Source organism: Stomoxys calcitrans, chromosome 5, assembly GCF_963082655.1.
Source record: "Stomoxys calcitrans chromosome 5, idStoCalc2.1, whole genome shotgun sequence".
Taxonomy (NCBI): Eukaryota; Metazoa; Arthropoda; class Insecta; order Diptera; family Muscidae; genus Stomoxys; species Stomoxys calcitrans.
In genome coordinates this window covers 90,309,175-90,330,103 of record NC_081556.1, presented here as the reverse complement: position 1 = coordinate 90,330,103, position 20,929 = coordinate 90,309,175, and the positions used below count along the sequence as shown (strand labels likewise).

The window sequence follows — 20,929 nt, the reverse complement described above, 5'->3', positions numbered from 1 at the left end:
GATTTGGGTATAGCTGCCATATAGACCAATCTCTTGATTTAAGGTTTTAGACCCGTAAAAGATGCATTTTTTGTCCGATTTCGCCGAAATTTAGGACAGGGAGTTGTGTTAGGCCAGTCGACATCTTTCTGCAATTCGGCTTAGATCGGTCCAGATTTAGATATAGCTGCCATATAGACCGATCTCTAGATTTAAGGTTTTAGACTCATAAAAGACCCATTTATTGCCTGATTTCGACGAAATTTGGGACAGGGAGTTGCCTTAGGCCGTTCGACAGCCCTTTTCAATTTGGCTCAGATTTATTGTCCAATTTCGCCGAAATTTGGGACAGGGAATAGTGTTAGGCCTTGCGACAAACCTCTTCAATTTGGCCCAGATCGGTCCAGATTTGGGTATAGCTGCCATATAGACCAATCTCTTGATTTAAGGTTTTAGACCCATAAAAGTCTAAAACCGAGTTCGCCGAAATTTGGAACGGTGAGTTGTGTTAGGCCCTTCAGCATACTTCTTCAATTTGGCCCCGATCGGTTCAGATTTGGATATAGCTGTCATATAGACCGAACTATCGATTTGAACTCTTGGCCCCATAAAAGGCACATTTATAATCCTATTTCGCTGAAATTAGAAACAGTGACTTATGTTAGGATTTTCGTCATCCATGTCGTATATGATTCAGATCGGTGTATATTTATATATGGCTACCAAAAAGATCAATATTTTGTTCTACAAAATTGACCAATGACTTGTACCTATTAGTCCTCTCAATATCCGTGTCAAATTTGGTCAAAATAGGACCCTATTTCGATAAAGCTGCGATGGGGGCATAAATTATGCATTTTTCATCAGATTATGACGAAAGGTGGTTTATATATATACCCGAGGTGGTGGGTATCCAAAGTTTGATCCGGTTTGGTACGCCTTTTTACTTGTTCTTGTTCGATTTAATCTTTTCTATGACCAGTAACATACGTGCCAAGTATGGTGGGAATCGGTCCCAAATCTCCCTATTAAACCATCTCGCGATTGCACTTCTCTAACCCATATAGGACGCAATTCATATCCAATTTGATTGAAATTTCATACAATGACAAGTACTATGGTCTCCAAGATCCAAGCCAAGTATGGCCCGAATCGGTTCATAACCTGATATAGCATCAATAGCATAGCAGTTCTTATCCATTTTGCTTTGTTTGCCTTTAAAGAGATACCGGGCAAAGAACTTGATAAATGCGACCCATCGTAGAGGGTATATAAGATTCGGCCCAGCCGAACTTAGCATGCTTTTACTTGTTCCTTTTTGCGTTGGATCTCCAATGAATAGTAGCGCCATCGGGTGAAAAATACTCCCAACTGGTGGGATCCAAATAGGGGTTTTATCAAAAAATTTTCTATGAACATCATATATCACTGAGGTGTATGAAGGGCTTATAATCAACATTGTGCCTTTGCCTTCAAGAAGTAAAATTGGGAGAATTGTAAATATGGGAGCTATATCAAGATATAGTCCGATATAGCTCGCTCTCGAACTTACCTTACCTACGAAAGAAGAACCTATCCGTAAAACTTTTCAGCTGACCAGTTCCATTGTTAGAGATTATGGTGTTATATTGGGTTGCCCAAAAAGTAATTGCGGATTTTTTAAAAGAAAGTAAATGCACTTTTAATAAAACTTAGAATGAACTTTAATCAAATATACTTTTTTACACTTTTTTTCTAAAGCAAGCTAAAAGTCACAGGTGATAACTGACAGAAGAAAGAATGCAATTACAGAGTCACAAGCTGTGAAAAAATTTGTCAACGCCGACTATACGAAAAATCCGCAATGACTTTTTGGGCAACCCAATACAACCACAAAAGGACAATAGACACGCTTTTTGTAGACTTTGCGAGTAAAGTAGAGACATGTCGCCAAAATCCGTCCCTTACAGCCCATATTTCGGTTATTAGGGTCAACTTTAACCATTTGTTTATGACAGAGTTTAATCAAACTTATATAGAATCTCTCCACTGAAAAATACTCTTCAACTTTATTCCCCATATATTATTCGAGCCTGTCACTATTCCCAAGAACAAAACTTACCCCACCAGAAACTGATACACACACACTCTCTTCACCCTCTCCAATGCCTTGGGGTATTCAATGGTATAGCCAACACCCTTCTATCTACCTGTAGGACCTATTTGAAATATATTTAAACCCAAAATACTTGAAATTGATACATACCTATCCTGTATTATCGTAGATACTCCGTCATAGAAGATTTTCCCGTACAAAGTAGTAGTACCACAACAACAACAACATCAACAGTTCAAACAACACCCTCAACTGCTTCGTTAGCAGCAACAACACCAACACCTCCCTCAACACTCTCTACTACTTCCCTAAACCAAGCAGCCATGCCCCCATCCCCTTCGTCCTCGTCCACTACATCGTATACTAGTGCACCAAACACAGTAGTGTTGGCCTCCTCCTCCTATAGCTCCTCGGGTACTTTCGCTTCCACCACCCCCTTACCCACAACAATTGCTGCAGGTGTTAATTCTAATCAAACTACTTCATCATCTGCATCTGCATCATCATCGACAACGTCTTCTTCTTCGTCATCGTCATCTTCGACCTCTTCCTCCGGCAGCTCGTCATCATCCTCATCGTCCACAGCCTCGCAATTGACTTCGTCCTCATCTAAGCCGGTCTCACGTAAAGGTGGCATCATTTTTCCCAGTGTTAAAAATAAACCTTCGGTGGTTAATAACACATTCACCACGGATATATTGGCTTTAAAGGATGTAAAGGTGAGTACAGGGTTACATGTGTTTTAAGGTTCTACTGAATAAGAAAATTATAGCGCCAAATAGAAGTTGGCGCGGTGTTTCACTGCAACCTGAAGTGGTCATGGGTATTTTTTGTTCCTTTATAATTTTGTTTGGTTTTCGTATTTGTTGTTCAAATGCACATCACAAAGTACCATATCCGATACATTAGTATTAAAGTCCAGCATATCCTTAATGGATCAACCTAATTCCAAACTTGGCTGTGTGATTCGTTATCTTCTTCCAAAGACCATTTGTATGAGTCCTATTTTGTCTCGTTCGGCCCACATTACCCCGATCGGACTACTTGGTCCCAAATTTCGATGTCAATTTTGTATTCTTCTTTCAGATACCTGTCGTTTGAATCTCATATCGTTTCTATTTGGTCTACTTTGCCGTTTGGGGTTTTTTATGAGAAGGAGCAGCCCTCCAGACTTTGGCGTAACATTTTGATATCACATTCGTTTTCATCATGCAAATGTCTTTCATTTAGGTGGTTTGTGGAGTGATTTTTATACCCTCCACCATAGAAAGGGGGTATACTGATTTCGTCATTCTGTTTGTAACACCTCGAAGTATGCGTCTGAGACCCCATAAAGTATATATATTCTTGATCGTTATGTCTTTTGAAGTCGATCCAGCCATGTCCGTCTGTCTGTCCGTCCGTCCGTCCGTCCGTCCGTCCAGCAGCGGTACTAGCCGCTTGACATTTCGCACAAATACTTTTTATTAGATTAGGTCGGTTAAGATTGTAAATGGGCCAAATCGGTCCATGTTTTGATATAGCTGACATATAAACCGATCTTGGGTCTTGACTTCTTGAGCCTCTAGAGGGCGCAATTCTCGTCCGATTTGACTGATTTGGTATCACTTCCAACAACTATGATAAGTATGATTCAAATCGGTTCATAATCTGGTATAACTGCCATGTAAGCCGATATTGGATCTTGACTTCTTGAGCCAATAGAGCCCGCAATTCTCATCCGATTTGACTGAAATTTTTTATGAGGTGTTTTGTTATGACCAATATCTGTGCTAAGTATGGCGCAAATCGGTACATAACCTGATACAACTGCCATATAAACCGATCTGGGATCATGACTTCTTGATCTTCTAGAGGGCGCAATTCTCATCCGATTTGGCAGAAATTTTGAACAACGGCTTCTCTTATGACCTTCAATATACGTGTCGAAAATAGCATGAATCGGCTTATAGCCTAATGAAGCTCCCCTATAAACCAATCTCCGTTTTTTATACCCTCCACCATAGGGGGTATACTAATTTCGTCATTCTGTTTGTAACTACTCGAAATATTCGTCTGAGACCCCATAAAGTAAAGGGTGATTTTTTTGAGGTTAGGATTTTCATGCATTAGTATTTGACAGATCACGTGGGATTTCAGACATGGTGTCAAAGAGAAAGATGCTCAGTATGCTTTGACATTTCATCATGAATAGACTTACTAACGAGCAACGCTTGCAAATCATTGAATTTTATTACCAAAATCAGTGTTCGGTTCGAAATGTGTTCATTCACCGTAACGTTGCGTCCAACAGCATCTTTGAAAAAATACGGTCCAATGATTCCACCAGCGTACAAACCACACCAAACAGTGCATTTTTCGGGATGCATGGGCAGTTCTTGAACGGCTTCTGGTTGCTCTTCACTCCAAATGCGGCAATTTTGCTTATTTACGTAGCCATTCAACCAGAAATGAGCCTCATCGCTGAACAAAATTTGTCAAAATTTGAACACATTACGAACCGAACACTGATTTTGGTAATAAAATTCAATGATTTGCAAGCGTTGCTCGTTAGTAAGTCTATTCATGATGAAATGTCAAAGCATACTGAGCATCTTTCTCTTTGACACCATGTCTGAAATCCCACGTGATCTGTCAAATACTAATGCATGAAAATCCTAACCTCAAAAAAATCACCCTTTATATATATTCTTGATCGTCGCGACATTTTATGTCAATCTAACCATGACCGTCCGTCCGCCTGTCTGTCGAAAGCACGCTAACTTCCGAAGGAGTGAAGCTAGCCGCTTGAAATTTTGCACAAATACTACCTATTAGTGTAGGTCGGTTGGTATTGTATATGGGCCATATCGGTCCATGTTTCGATATAGCTGCCATATAAACCGATCTTGGGTCTTGACTTCTTGAGCCTCTAGAGTGCGCAATTCTTATCCGATTGAAATGAAATTTTGCACGACGAGTTCTGTTATGATATCCAACAACTGTGCTAAGTACGGTTCAAATCGGTCCATAACCCGATATAGCTATCGTATAAACCGATCTTGGGTCTTGACTTCTTGAGCCTCTAGCGTGCGCAATTCTTATCCGATTTAAATGAATTTTTGCACGAAGTATTTTGTTATGATATCCAACAACTGTGCCAAGTATGGTTCTAATCGGTCCATAACCCGATATAGCTGTCATATAAGCCGATCTTGGGTCTTGACTTCTTGAGCTTCTAGAGGGCGCAATTCCTATCTGATTTGGCTGAAATTTTGCGTGACGTATTTTATTCTTACTCTCAACAACTGTGTCAAAAAGGTTCAAATCGGTTCATAACCTGATATAGCTGCCATATAAACCGATCTGGGATATTGACTTCTTGAGCCTCTAGAGATCGCAATTATTATCCAATTTGCCTGAAATTTTATACGACTCATGATGACCATCAACATACGTGTTTATTATGGTCTGAATCTGTCTATAGCCCGATACAGCTCCCGTATAAATCGATCTCTCTATTTTACTTCTTGAGCCTCCATAGGGCGCAATTCTTATTCGAATTGGCTGACATTTTACACAGGTTTCCAACTTATAATATAATTGTGGTCCAAACCGGACTATGTCTTGTTAACGCTCTAACAGCAGAGCAAATCTTTTCTTATTTCCTTTTTTGCCTAAGAAGAGATGCCGGGAAAAGAACTCGACAAATGCGATCCATGGTGGAGGGTATAAAAGATTCGGCCCGGACGAACTTAGCACGCTTTTACTTGTTCCTTTTACTTGTTCCTTTTACTTGTTCTTCTTAGCACGCTTTTACTTGTTCCTTCCTTCCTCTAAAGTGCGCAATTCTTACTAGTTTATCCTCAAAGAAGGTGTTAATCGCCTTTTTACACTGCAAGCTGTTCATGACCTTATCGTCCTGGTTGTTGCTGTTCATGACCTTATCATCCTGCCCTTATCACCATTTTACTGTCCGTAAAGATGTTCACACTAGATGTCCTCGCATTAACACCACACCACCTCACACATTCCGTGATCGCCCGGATCTCGCCCTGCAGAACCATATTATGTTCAGACAGTCTAAAATAGAACTCAGTCTCTGGGTTCTCCATGGAGACCACAGGCCCACTCTCTCCTCTAGCTTTGACCCAACCATGTCGCATTTACTTCCACATGGCAATATGAGAGATCCCGTCAATCTTAGACTGTGCCGCTGGGAGCAGTGCCCCGCACTCAACCTCAAGTTTTGTCTCTGGTATCCGATCCAAAAGCCCTCCCATTGCTTCCAATTTTCCTGTTGTCGCCTCGATTATTCCCCGATGGTATGAGCTGCTCCCATCCGCTATTCATTCTCCCATCACCTTAAGCCTCATAGCCGCAATGGCTGTCTCACACTTAATCTGTATTTCTATGGGTCTGATATCTAAAATAGTTTCTAGTTGGTGTGCTCCTCATCGCTCCATCTATGCCATGGCAACATGACCTTAACCTGTTGTATTATCCTTACATTTCACTTTTTCTCCATCACAGTCCACCAAACTACTGAGACGTCAGTAAGTAGTAGGTAGTGCCCAACATATGTGAGTCTCATCGAGATACTCTCCAATCCGACATTTCCAGTTCAGTTTCCTATCCAAGATCACTCCTAGTTATTTGATAAAGTTCTGTTGAACAGTCAGATTTCAGTCTCTTCTGGGTTAACATTCAGAATCCTAGGTCTAGCACAATCGTATGCCATCTCCAAGACCTCTTCGGCCTTTTTGCAAAGCTGATTTGGAGGCCACAGTAGCGCAGAAGTTTGCATGTCAGCCTGTGACGCTGAAAGCCTGGATTCGAATCCTGGGGAGAACATTATAAAGAAATGTTCAGCTGTGGTTATCCCCTCCTAATGCTGGTGACATTTGTGAGGTACTGTACCATCGGATACCCACAAAGTGGTGTCTCACTTCGACGCGCCGTTCGGACTCAACTATGAAAAGGAGGCTCTTTATTATTGAGCTTTAACTTGAATCGGACAGCATTCAGTGATATGTGAGAAGTTTCCCCCTTTTCCCTAATGGAATTTTCCTATTGTCCCCTCGATTATTCCGCGATGGTATGTGCTGCTCCCATCCGCTATTCATTCTCCCATGGCCTTAAGCCTCATAGCCGCAAATTTACAACATCGTCTGCATAGCAGATGGATTAAAATCCTTCCTCAGTCGGCATTCGTAATAGGTAATTTATGGTGGGCTCCCGTAGGAGCGGCGATAAAATGCCCGCCTGTGACGTGGCCTCTGCAGTTTTCTTCCTAATCATTATGTCATGAAACCCCCACTTTATCCATCTGTTCCTTAGCATATGGTTTATCCAGTCTCTAACCACCCGGTATACCCGGTACTGGTCCAAGGATTGGATCAGTGTGTCGGTCCACACATTGTTAAAAACCCCCTCGATGTCATTGCATACTGCCAATATGTACGTCTTTACATCGAAGTATTCTTCTACTTTCTGCATGACCTGTGCAGGGCAGTCTACACCGACCTTCCTTTGACTTAGGCATGCTGTTTTTATTTCAGCAGTTTGCTGGATGTCCTACTCTTTATCATGGTATCCACAATACGTTCCATGGTTCTGAGTAGAAAGGACGTAGGGCTTATAGGACTGTAGGCATAACTGGCCTTGCCGAGCTTGGATATAAATAGCACCCTTGCTTCCTTGCCAAACTTTAGGAGTATATGGGAAAATAGCGGCCAAGGACACTGTCAAAAAATAGCGGCCAGTTGAGTCGTCAGATAGTTGTCGTTCTTCTATAGTATCGCCGGAAATATTACATCAGGGTCACTTAAATGGTTGGAAGCTCCTCGAAGTTCATTATTCCGTAATGATAAGCATTCGATCAACCTCATTATTCCAAGATACCAGTGTCCTGGCGAGACCATCAGAAAAAATTTTCAGTGGTGGTTTCCCCCTCCTAATGCTGGCAACATTTGTGAGGTACTATGCCATGTAAAACTTCTCTCCAAAGAGGTGTCGCACTGCGGCACGCCGTTCGGACACGGCTATAAAAAAAGGGAGGCCCCTTATCATTGAGCTTAAACTTGAATCGGACTGCACTCATAGATATGTGAGAAGTTTGCCCCTGTTCCTTAGTGGAATGTTCATGGGCCAAATTTGCATTTACCAGTGTCCCCGTGAGTCCCGCCGTATCCTGTGGAAAATGCGTTTTTCTTAAAAGCCTCAACATACCTCCGTTGCCTCTGCTTTCACCCCCATGTCGTTCAGACTAACTTTTTGAGAGAAACTTTTTCATCTTGGCGACGTCATTTACGCCAACGACCTATTAGCGGAAAGATTTCAGAAGGCACACTTTGCCGCTCTGATAGTCTTATTGTAATCCTTCCCGCTTTTTTCCGACATGCTCTGTTATAAAGTCTACGGACCACTTTCCAAACCTTGCGAATCTCCCCGGTCATCCAAGGTTTTTTTTGGGCTGATTTCCTTTCCCGAAATGGACAACTATCTTCGAAAGACCTCACTATTGTAATCATTCATATATCTTTCTCGGAGTACTAATGAATACTAAATTTCCCATGAGCATTCCATTAATGAAGAGGGGATACTTTTCCCATATCAATTAGTGCAGTCCGATTAAAGTTTAAGCTAATCGATAAGGGGCCTCCGTGCCTCTGAGAAGTCTTCCGTTGATTTTCACCATATTCCGGATGCTTATCGGATACGGCCACCGTGGCGCTGAGGTTAACATGTAAGCCAACGACGCTGAATGCCTGGGTTCAAATCCCGGCGTAAACATCAGAAAAATGTTCAGCGTTGGTTACGCCTTGCTAGGCGCCCCGGTATCCGAGTTGATAGCGTGCTCGGATTACCAGTGCGGGGGTTGTGGGTTCAATTTCCTTATCATTGAGCTTAAACATTAATTGGACTGCACTCATTGACATGAGAGAAGTATCCCCTATTCTTAAATAGAATGTTCATGGGAAAATTTAGTTATGGAACTCAATGTTGGTAGTGCTATTCTAAACCTAATGTAGCGATGGTCCATAAAGGAGTGATCCATGGAGACCCTCCAATACTGAACCTCATCGAGTTTTAGCGTTTTTAAATTCTTTGAGATCCACTGATAAAAAACCAAAAATTTAATTTTCTTATCTATTCACAGGGTTTCTCGTGCGTTGATTTATTGAACGCTGGCATGAAACAATCCGGTGTCTTCTATTTGCAAATCCGTGGCACCACCTACTGGTTTTTGAAGGTATTCTGCGAACAGGAAATTTCCGATGGCGGCTGGACGGTAAGTTTTCGATATCAAAAATATTTAACCAAGAAAAAGTTGCACTTTTATACCCAAACCTTGTTTAGGTCATTCAACGACGTGATGATTTTGGCGAACCTCGAGAAAATTTCAATCGTGATTGGGCTGATTACAAAAATGGATTTGGTGATCCGGGCAAAGAATTCTGGCTAGGCAATGAGAACATCTATATGTTGACCAACAATGAGGATTACACATTAAGAGTGGAGTTGGAAGATTTTGAAGGCAACAAAAGGTAAAAATGAGCAGACAAAGTCATATGAAATATATGTGAACTTTGCACTAAACCATTTTTTTTATGTTTCGTTGGGGCTGATTGCTCGCTGATTTCTTGACTAGGTATGCTCAATATGCCCACTTCAAAATACATTCGGAAGCTGATTACTACAAACTGGAAATCGATGGTTATGAGGGTAATGCCGGTGACTCGTTAAATGATCCTTGGTATGGTTCGAACAATAGTCCATTCTCAACGTATAATCGTGATAATGATCGATCATCGCTGAATTGTGCCAGTATGTTAAAGGTAAGTGGGAATCACTCTCTACACACATCTAAAGAAGTGTTCAGGAAATTGTAGAGCTGACAAACTTTAACAAACACTATGAACCAGTATACATGCTCCAGGAACGCTAAAACTTGTGCGACATGTAAACTGAAAAATTGGTTAACGGTTAAATATAACTTCATTCGGAAGGATGTTGCGTATTTCAGACGGACGTGTTCGGCTCGTAAGCGCTCGGAGCGACTAAAGCGATATATGTATGTAAACAGTCAAACGGCGCTGAAAGCTCTGTTCTTCGGTCTTAAAAGGCCGAGTCTTGTTAAAAGATGCAAGGAGCATCCGGGGGCCATGGGGAAGGCTTTCAAGCTTTGCTGTGTGCGATAAGAAGGTGGCAGAAGAGCTAGCCTGAAATGGTTGCTTAGTCCCCTAGAATTTCATAAACCGCATTGTTTTCGAGAAAATTTTGTTCTCTAATAAGTTTTCAATGGGTTTTAATGTACCCTCAGCCGTAGAAATGTTTATATGATACTTTATATACAAGTATTTCGATTGACACATATTTGTCCGCGCATCTGTCTGTCAAAAGCATGCTTGCTTTCGAAGGAGTACATCTAAGCGCCTGAAAATTGAACCCAAATCGGTTCATATTTTGATATAACAACAATATAAACCGAAACCCTGTTACTACTTCATAGTCATCTTCAGTAAGTTTAAAAGACTTGGTTGTAATTATACCCTACACCACTACAGGGTATTATGAGTTAGTGCATTTGTTTGTAACAACCAGAAGGAAGAGAGCTAGACCCATTGTTAAGTATACCGATCGACTCAGAATTACTTTCTAATTTGATTTATCTATGCCCGCCTGTCTGTCTATCCTAATTTTTCTACAAAGTACGAGAAGCAATTTTCATTCGATCGTCCTCAAAATTTGCCACGGACATCTTTTTTTTTGGCCTAGAGATGAAGCCTATTGAAATTGAAAACAAATAAAAGCGTGCTAAGTTCGGCCGGGCCGAATCTTATGTACCACCGAATCTTATAATCCACCATGGATCGCATTTTTCGAGCTCTTGACACGGTATCTCTTTTTAGGCAAAAGGATAAAAGAAAAGAATTGCTATGTTATTGGAACAATATCAAGTTATGGTTCATTTCGGACCATAATTGAACTGAATATTGGAGACCGTAGTAGAAGTCATTGTATAAAATTTAAACCCAATCTATTGGGTTGCCCAAAAAGTAATTTCGGATTTTTTAAAAGAAAGTAAATGCATTTTTAATAAAGCTTAGAATGAACTGTAATCAAATATATAATTGCCATTTTGTTCGATAACCTGTTGCCATCTTCCTGGCAAATTTAGTATTCCATGCTCATAGAACTTCTGGCCTTTATCTGCAAAAAACTGAACCATGTGCGATTTTATAGCCTCATCATTGCCGAAAGTTTTACCATTTAAGGAGTTCTGCAAAGTTCGAAATAAATGGTAGTCTGATGGTGCAAGGTCAGGGCTATATGGTGGATGCATCCAAAGTTCCCAGCCAAGCTCACTCAGTTTTTGGCGAGTGACCAAAGATGTGTGCGGTCTAGCGTTTTCCTGGTGGAATATGACACCTTTACGATTGACCAATTCTGGTCGCTTCTCCTTGATGGCTGTATTCAATTTGTCCAATTGTTGACAGTAAACATCCGAATTAATCGTTTGGTTCCTTGGAAGCAGCTCAAAATATACCACACCCTTCCAATCCCACCAAACAGACAGCATAACCTTCTTTTGGTGGATATCAGCCTTTGAAGTGGTTTGAGCTGGTTCACCATGCTTGGACCATGATCGTTTTCGACTAACGTTGTTGTAAACAATCCATTTTTCATCTCCAGTTATGATTCGTTTTAAAAACGGATCGAATTCATTGCGTTTAAGGTGCATATCTCAAGCGTTGATTCGGTTTGTTAAATGAATTTCTTTCAATACATGTGGTACCCATATTAAAATTGACGCCAAACAAACAAATGTAAACAAAATTTCGCGCACTTTTTTTCTAAAGCAAGCTAAAAGTAACAGCTGATAACTGACAGAAGAAAGAATGCAATTACAGAGTCACAAGCCGTTGAACAAATTTGTCAACGCCGACTATATTACTACTATATTACCGACAATTACTTTTTGGGCATTTTAGGTGCTGAAGAAGTAAAATAGAGAAATCGGCTTATAGGGGAGCTGCATTAGGCTATAAACCGATGCATGTCATATTCGACACGTATGCTAAAGGTTACCAGAGAAGCCGTTGTACAAAATTTCAGCCAAATCGGAAAATAATTGCGTCCTCTAGTGGCTCAAGAAGTCAAGAAGTCAAGATCCCAGATCGGTTTATATGGCAGCTATATCAGGTTATGGAGCGATTTGAACCATTCTTGTCACAGTTGTTGGAAGTCATAACAAAACGCTTCGTGCAAAATTTCAACCAAATCGGATAGGAATTGCGCACTCTAGACGCTCAAGAAGTCAAGACCCTAGATAGGTTTATATGACAGCTACATCAGGTTATGGACCGATTTCAACCACACTAAGCCCAGTTATTAGAAGTCATAATAAAACATCTCTTGGAACATTTCAGCCAAATTGGATAAGAATTGTGCCCTCTAGCGGCTCAAGAAGTCAAGATCCCAGATCGGTTTACATGGCAGCTATATCAAACCGATATAGCCCATTTACAATCCCAACCGACCTACACTAATAAAAAGTATTTGTGCAAAATTTCTTTACTCCTTCAATGTGTCAATGTCAGAATCTCGAAATGAGTATACCCCCATCCTATGGTGGAGGGTATAAAAACCGGTTCAGATTAGGATATAGCTCTCATATATATGTTCTTCTGATTTGGACTAATGCAGCAAATTGTCAACCGATTCTTACGAAATTTGGTACAAGGGAGTCTCTTACTCGTATGATTCTTGACATTACTAGTGAATTTAATAGAAAACCGATTTTCACTTCTACATCCCTTGAAACCACATTTATTAACCGGTCTTGACAAAATTTTACACTCGATTTCTATTTCTATGACTTCCAGAAAATGTGCGGATTTTTGTCGAAATCATTTCAGATTTGGATATGCAAATTGCAAATTTTGCCCATGAACATTCCACTAAGGAACAGGGGCAAACTTCTCACATATCAATGAGTGCAGTCCGATTCAAGTTTAAGATAAGGGTCCTCCTTTTTATAGCCGAGTCCGGACCGCGTGCCGCAGTGCGATACCTCTTTGGAGAGAAGTTTTACATGGCATAGTACCTCACAAATGTTGCCAGCATTAGGGGGGGAAAACCACCGCTGAATATCTTTTCTGATGGTCTCGCCAGGTTTCGAACCCAGGCGTTCAGCATCATATTCGGACATGCTAACCTCTGCGCCACGGTGGCCTCCTCAGATTTGGATATAGCTCCCATATATATGCCTTATCTCCATTTACTGCCAGAACCACTTTCACTGATTCTCTTTCGATCTTTTCAATGATTGCTTGTACTGCTTCTAACGACCTCGATGTCGTCGGTATAGTGAATAGTGCAACATACCTAATGCTTCTAAAGGATAAGGACCCGAATCAGTGGGGTTCTTAATGTGAACCCAGAGAAGACTGAAATCTACATGTCAAGGTGAGCCAACTTGAAGCACCACGTTTCCTCATTAAAATGATTTCGATATTTGTCAAGGTCAAATACTAAGGAGTGATCTTGGACGTGTCACATTCAGGAGTGTGACGAGAAGTCTCATATGTGTTGGACACTATGTAGACGGACCGTAGACTCGAAATGGAGCATGAATCCGCGGGACGATGAGGACCACACCCACTATTTGAGACGACATTTGAAGTCGAGTGCGAGGAACTGCTGCCAGCGACACAGTCTTTAACAACAAAGACTGTAAGGTTACGAACAATCTTGTTGTGGAAGAAGGAAATTAAGGATGGCGCAATCGGCATTATTTAGGTGCCGGGTCATAGCCGAGTAAGGACGAATGAAAGAGCAGACGATTAGGCCGTGAAGGCCGGAGGACTGCTGTCAATAACCGTTTAACCCGAAACCTTTTGACGTAGTCCGAGTTAAGGACATGGGCGACGAACGACATGTAACACTATGGAGCAGCGAAATGGTCCATAGGTCGATTCTACATACCAAACTTCTGTCAAACCGGCAAAAACTAAAGCTTCTGGGAACCGAATCAGGATAATCGAGAAACCGGTTTACATGGGAGCTATATCAGGTTATAGACTGATTTGGACCGTATTTGGCACAGTTGTTAGAAGTCGTAACAGAACAACGCATAGAAAATTTCAGCCAAATCGTTGCTTCCAGGGGTCAAATATGGAAGCTATATCTAAATCTGAACCGATATGGCCCATTTGCAACCACCAACAACCTACATCAATATTAAGTATATTGTTCGACCGCTATCGTGATTTCGAAAGACGGACGGATGGACGGACGGACGGACGGATGGACGGACGGATGGACGGACGGATGGACGGACGGATGGACGGATGGACGGACGGATGGACGGACGGACGGATGGACGGACGGATGGACGGACGGATGGACGGACGGATGGACGGACGGATGGACGGATGGACGGACGGATGGACGGACGGATGGACGGACGGATGGACGGACGGATGGACGGACGGATGGACGGACGGATGGACGGACGGATGGACGGACGGATGGACGGACGTATGGACGGACGTATGGACGGACGGATGGACGGACGGACGGATGGACGGATGGACGGACGGATGGACGGACGGATGGACGGACGGATGGACGGACGGATGGACGGACGGATGGACGGACGGATGGACGGACGGATGGACGGACGGATGGACGGATGGACGGACGGATGGACGGACGGATGGACGGACGGATGGACGGATGGACGGACGGATGGACGGACGGATGGACGGACGGATGGACGGACGGATGGACGGACGGATGGACGGACGGATGGACGGACGGATGGACGGACGGATGGACGGACGGATGGACGGACGGATGGACGGACGGATGGACGGACGAATGGACGGACGGATGGACGGACGGATGGACGGACGGACGGATGGACGGACGGATGGACGGACGGATGGACGGATGGACGGACGGATGGACGGACGGATGGACGGACGGACGGACGGACGAACGGATGGACGGACGGACGAACGGATGGACGGACGGACGGATGGATGGACGGACGGACGGATGGATGGACGGACGGACGAACATGGCCTAATCGACTCAGAACGTTGAGACGATCAAGAAAATATATACTTTATGGGGTCCTAGATCAATATTTCAAGGTATTACTAACGGAATGACTAGATTTTATACCCCCCTTATAGTGGTGGGTATAAAAAGATGGAAGGTGTCGGTATGAGATGTGCACTTGAATGATTTCTTACTCACATACGACTGTTTTATTTCGACTTAGGTTCACGCTCGATCACGAGACAAAAATTTTACTCACGCAGGAGTCGCAAGAAAATAAAGGACTCATGAGAAATTTACGACTCACGAGACATCAATCACGACTTAAGAGAAAATACCGACTAAAGGAAAATTAGGACTCTCGAAAATTCACGATTCTCAAGAAAATCACTTCTAGTGTCGAGAGCACGATTTCACTCATTTACGCTCACGCTCCAAGAATTATGGTTCAACCACAGTCACACACGATCGTGTGATTGGACTTGGATCTCACTCTCGAATCATGAAATTAGCGTAACACAAAAACTCATGTGCACACCTCTAGTGTTGATCTTCTTCTGCTGGATCTTTTCCAGTATCTGGTTAATTAAAATAATCTTAAGCTCTTATAAGCGGTAGGAAGAAGACTTATTCATATGTAGTTGGCACATTCGATCTTGGCAACACATCGGCTCCTGCTGTCTTGTTATTTTTTCAGTCGATTCACTGCTACTTCGACTTCATTCTGACTAGGCGGCATACATTATATACCATCATCAGGGACTAAATGTGCGGTAGCCTCGTCTCCGCCATTATCGAATACTGTTAGCTGAGGAATTTGTCTTTTCATATCTTAAGCGCGCCATGTGCAGGAGGATGAGCATGCAGGAGGATGTGCGTGCAGGAGGATATGCATGCAGGAGGATGTGCATGCACGAGGGCTGCTATATAAATTTTTGGCCTAATAATGAGAATGCAATTTTATAGCATCAAAATGGATTTATTGCTTTTCAAAGTATCCTCTAACATGATTTATACACTTTTGTATGCCTTGAAACCAATTGTCGATGCACTTTTTGCACACTTCAACAGCATTTTCTAGCGACAAAAATCATGGTCCACGCATTTTTATAGATAGATGCGGGAATAGATAGAAGTCATTGGGTGCCAAGTCAGGATTGTACAGCGTCAGGGCTGTATGGCGTTTTGGCCGGTCAAAAAGGCACTGGTCTGAGACGAAAAGCCATCGTTATGATTCGATTCTTTGGTGAAATTTCCAGACTTCATTCTGACTTCTGAAGACCTTGAGTCTCGCACACTCAAGTGTTTTCCTTTCCCTCTTCTTTCTGTGGACTATGAAGATTTTTGTTTGTACTTTAAAAAGAAGTACTAAGTAACCTACTTCATATATTGTTATGTTATGAATTCATATTTAAATCTTTTCTCTCTTCGCAGGGCGGCTGGTGGTGGAAGTCATGCGGTCGAGGTCTTAATGGTTTGTATTTGCACGATCCCCAAGATTTAACTGCACGTCAAGGTATTGTTTGGTTCCGCTGGCGAGGCTGGGATTACACACTAAAGAAAGCCACCATGATGATAAGGCCACGTGGTCCCCAGCCTATGGGCTCTAATTCGGCCTCATCATCGGCAGGATCCTCATCTTCATCGGGGACATCATAAAGGTGGTCCATAAACACGCTTGCTTGCCTGTCTTATCTCTAACATACTGCATTACCATACTCAACTTTTTGTTTGGTTGTTGAGAATCATTTTGGAAATGATAAGCAACTTTCATAATATTTTGTAAAAAAAATTGTTTTTTCCTCGAACCATACAAGCAAATCATAATCTGGAGAAAAAAAAACACAAAAACATTTTTTAGGTTAAACCAACAACAACAAACGAGTCCAGAAACATTGCCCTAAATTTCAAACCAATCACCCCCTCCCAAAATCCATGAGATAAATTTGAACTACAATTGCAATTGGAAGCAGTTGTTTGTTTTATAGCGAATTATATTTTTTAAATGTTCATTATGTTCTTTTTTATTTTGTTTTTTTTTTTCATTATTTTTTTTTTCGTTTATAAATTTTAATTTGTTATGTTTTAAAGTTTATTAACTTATTATATCATTTTTTACATATGTACATGTATACACTACATATATCCCCATACGCTCGCACACACATATACACACATTTACACACTCGTAAATATACATATATACTATACATTCAACAAACCGAGTTATATACAACAAAAATGCTTTATACCTTTTTTCAAAACGTAAATATCAAATATAGATGGGACTACAAATTTATTATAACGTTATGGATAAACATTTCTATGAGCATATATTCTTTATATTGTATTTTTGTAGCAAATTATTCATATAGTACAAACAAACGCCGTATTATCTAAAAGCCGTGAAATATCTAAATCACTACAAAAAAGTGTAGCATACCTTAAGGAGTTTCAGAAAATTATTTAAAGCTACAAATCAAGATATAGCAAAATTAGCAAAGACAGATCCTTTTAAAAAGCCTAATACACTTCAAAGAAACTTAAAGTATAATTCCTTTCTCACAGCTTCTTCAGAAATCGTTACTTGCTTTGCATGGTTTCAAATCAGACTGTGCCTATCATGACGGAGGAAATGAGTGAGATTTCTGTACTAGCCACCAACAGCAAAGTGGCAGACCTCCTCAAGTTTAGATTGGACCACATCGTCTTGGACAATTCGGAGCCACAAATTTGTGAACATCTACCACCCATTGGCGTTTGGATCCTATCTCGTTTAATCAAGTCACATGTTGGTAAGGGCATTCCACACAGATTCCTGTTCCTAGTCTAGCCAGATCATCTGCTCTACAATTCCCAAGCATTTCTTTGTGACCCGGTATCCAGAACCCATCTCGTAGGGATATCTACAACAAACGGGTTCGAATTCAGAAGATTTAATAGCTTCCTAGCTGTCGGAGAAAATATTTATGTCAATTGTCATAAGACATTATATCTTAGACATTCGATGTTTGTACCCTCCACCATAGGATGGAGGTATACTAATTTCGTCATTATGTTTGTAACACCTCAAAATATGCGTCTAAGACCCCATAAAATATATATATTTTTGATCGTCGTGGCATTTTAAGTCGAACTAGCCACGTCCGTCCGTCCATCTATCTGTCGAAAGTACGCTAACTTTTAAAGGAGTAAAGCTAGCCGCTTGAAATTTTGCACTTCTTATTAGTGAAGGTCGGTTGGGATTGTAAATGGGCCAAATCGGTCCATGTTTTGATATAGCTGCCATATAAACCGATCTTGGGTCTTGACTTCTTGAGCCTCTAAAGGGCGCAATACTCGTAATGTTTAGGTATCACTTCCAACAACTGTGCTAAGTATAGTTCAAATCAATCTATAGCTGGATACAGCTCCCGTATAAACCGATCTCCTCATTTTGCTTCTTGAGCCCCTACAAAGCGCAATTCTTATCCGAATGAACTGAAATATTATACAATGACTTCTACAATGTACAGTCCTTATTCATTCTTCTTGTTTGCCTAAAAAGAGAAACTGCGCAAATGTGCCTTAGAAATTCTTGTTGTGTTTTTTTTTTTGCACCTGGCAGCCATTTGTCTGTTGCTCTAATGACTTTTGCCATTGAACTGACAGTTCTACTTATGGGAGTTGTTGTTTTCGCACATTTAATGCCTATTTTGGGACCGATATTTTTTACCGCGTAAATATTACCTTCGAAATTCTGGTTGTGTTTTCTTCCACCTGACTGCCATTTGTCCGTTGTTCTAATGACTTTTGCCATTAGACTGACATTTCTACTTATGGGAGTTGTTGTTTTCACACATTTAAATACTTACTTTGGGGTGGATATTTCTTTATCGCGAAAATATTACCAAGCAAAGTATGTGCCTTAGAAATCTTGTTGTGTTTTCTTAGACCTGGCAGCCATTTTTCTGATACTCTAATGATGTTTGCCATTGGACTGACTGTTCTATGCTCAGTCAAAAAAAAAATGAAAAAATTGTGTGTGTGAGAATGTTTCTATATCAGTAATGAGCACACAATTTTAATTATTTGCAAACCCATGGCCATTCTTCTCTCTGTCCGTTGTGTACGTTCTTTCAGTCTGTCTGAACATCTGTCTGCCCTACAATTTGACTTCTAAAATATAATGTTTATCAGATTATGTTGACATTTGGTATGTAGTACTTGGATAAGCCCCTTTTAGCATATCCACTATTGACGTAGTATAGTCAATAGTTTAAAACCTCTATAAACTAATTTGATGCCTTGGACCTCTGGGAATACCATTTAATCAATCGAAAGCAGGAGTTTTTATTTGTTGCAAAACAGTTATAATAGCTTTTTCCAGTCCAATGACAAAAGTCATTAGAACAACAAACAAATGGCTGTCAGGTACAAGAATATCTAAGGTAATATTTACGCGATAAAGATATATTCATCCCAAATTAAGTATTTAAATGTGCGAAAGCAACAACTCCCATAAGTATAACTAGTATAACTGTCGGTCCAATGACTAAAGTCAACAAGAAAAAATACAACAAGAATTTCTAAGGCACATACATTGTTTGGTAATATTTGCACGATAAAGAAATGTCTATCATATAAGAGGTATTTAAATGTGCGAAAACAACAACTCCTATCAGTAATTTTTTGTTTTATAAATAAATCCATAGTATAGTTGTGCGAAAATGGAAAATTAATTAATAAATAATGAAGAACTGGTTGGGGCATACTCTACAGAACTGAAACTCAGCATATCGAGAAGGTAACCCAATTGCTGCAGAATGTAGCGGTGTTCCATGCAATTAAAGAAAACAAGTAAGAGCGTACTAAGTTCGGCCGGGCCGAATTTTATATTCCCTCCACCATGGATCGCATTTGTCGAGCTCTTTGCGCAGTTTCTCTTTTTAAGCAAACAAAGAATAATGTAGAAGGGCTGTACATTGTAGAAGTCATTGTGTAATATTTCAGTCCATTCGAATAAGAATTGATTAGGATGTGATTTTAGATCCATGATTTCTTCGGAGAATTTTATTTGGTTTACTTTTTGGCTATACGTTTAAAAAGAGAAAAAAATCGATTCACCCTAATGTACACATATACCCTATCTTATCGAATTTTTTTTCATTAAAACAAAATCTTTTAAGTTTTCATTTGTCGATTTATCCCAATTTGAATTTTCCTCAAATAATACTCGCAACAGTTCCATCTATATTTTCACAAGAAATCACACCACACCACCCGTTCATACAAGCCACACAAAATATCATTCGCTGCATTCATAAATTATTTTTTAAACATATTGTTAATTGTTAATGCATACATACTCGTATTTTCTACAGCATGCTTTTTTATTCAAAATTTTATGTATTTTTATATGCCAACCTGCCCCCCATCCTTCCATGCAAAACATTTCCAATGTAAATATTGTTCTCTCCTCTGCTGTTATTATCGTTTTTTTTTTACAATAGAAAATTGAAACCAATTTTAATTCATTTGTCATGAATCGATTGTGTTACTTAAATGCTGAACTTTTGTATAGTGAAAATTTGTTTATGCATCCATCCGTCCATCCATCCATCCATTTAATCATAGTGCCCAGCTATATAATCATAAAGCATAAACAATAAAACTAAATAATAATGCTGAGAACATCATCATCAACAACAACAACAACAAGAACAAAAACATACAATTAGTAGTAAAATTTGTATAAAAGATTAAACAAAACAAAAACAAAAACCACAAACAAATCTGTAAACAAATTAGTATTCTTAA

General features: G+C 40.6%; 1 protein-coding gene across 3 annotated transcripts in view; it reads left to right on the top strand.

The window, feature by feature from the left end:
* Positions 1-20,929, top strand: part of LOC106093113 (serine-rich adhesin for platelets) — a 591,942-nt gene extending 571,013 nt beyond the window's left edge. For all 3 annotated transcript variants that reach the window (XM_059370265.1, XM_059370264.1, XM_059370266.1), the window contains exons 4-8: positions 2,244-2,793; positions 9,216-9,347; positions 9,416-9,603; positions 9,708-9,894; positions 16,565-20,929. In XM_059370265.1, the coding sequence (XP_059226248.1) occupies positions 2,244-2,793; positions 9,216-9,347; positions 9,416-9,603; positions 9,708-9,894; positions 16,565-16,789 (1,282 nt within the window). In that variant the 3' untranslated portion in view covers positions 16,790-20,929. The remainder of the gene's footprint in view (positions 1-2,243; positions 2,794-9,215; positions 9,348-9,415; positions 9,604-9,707; positions 9,895-16,564) is intronic.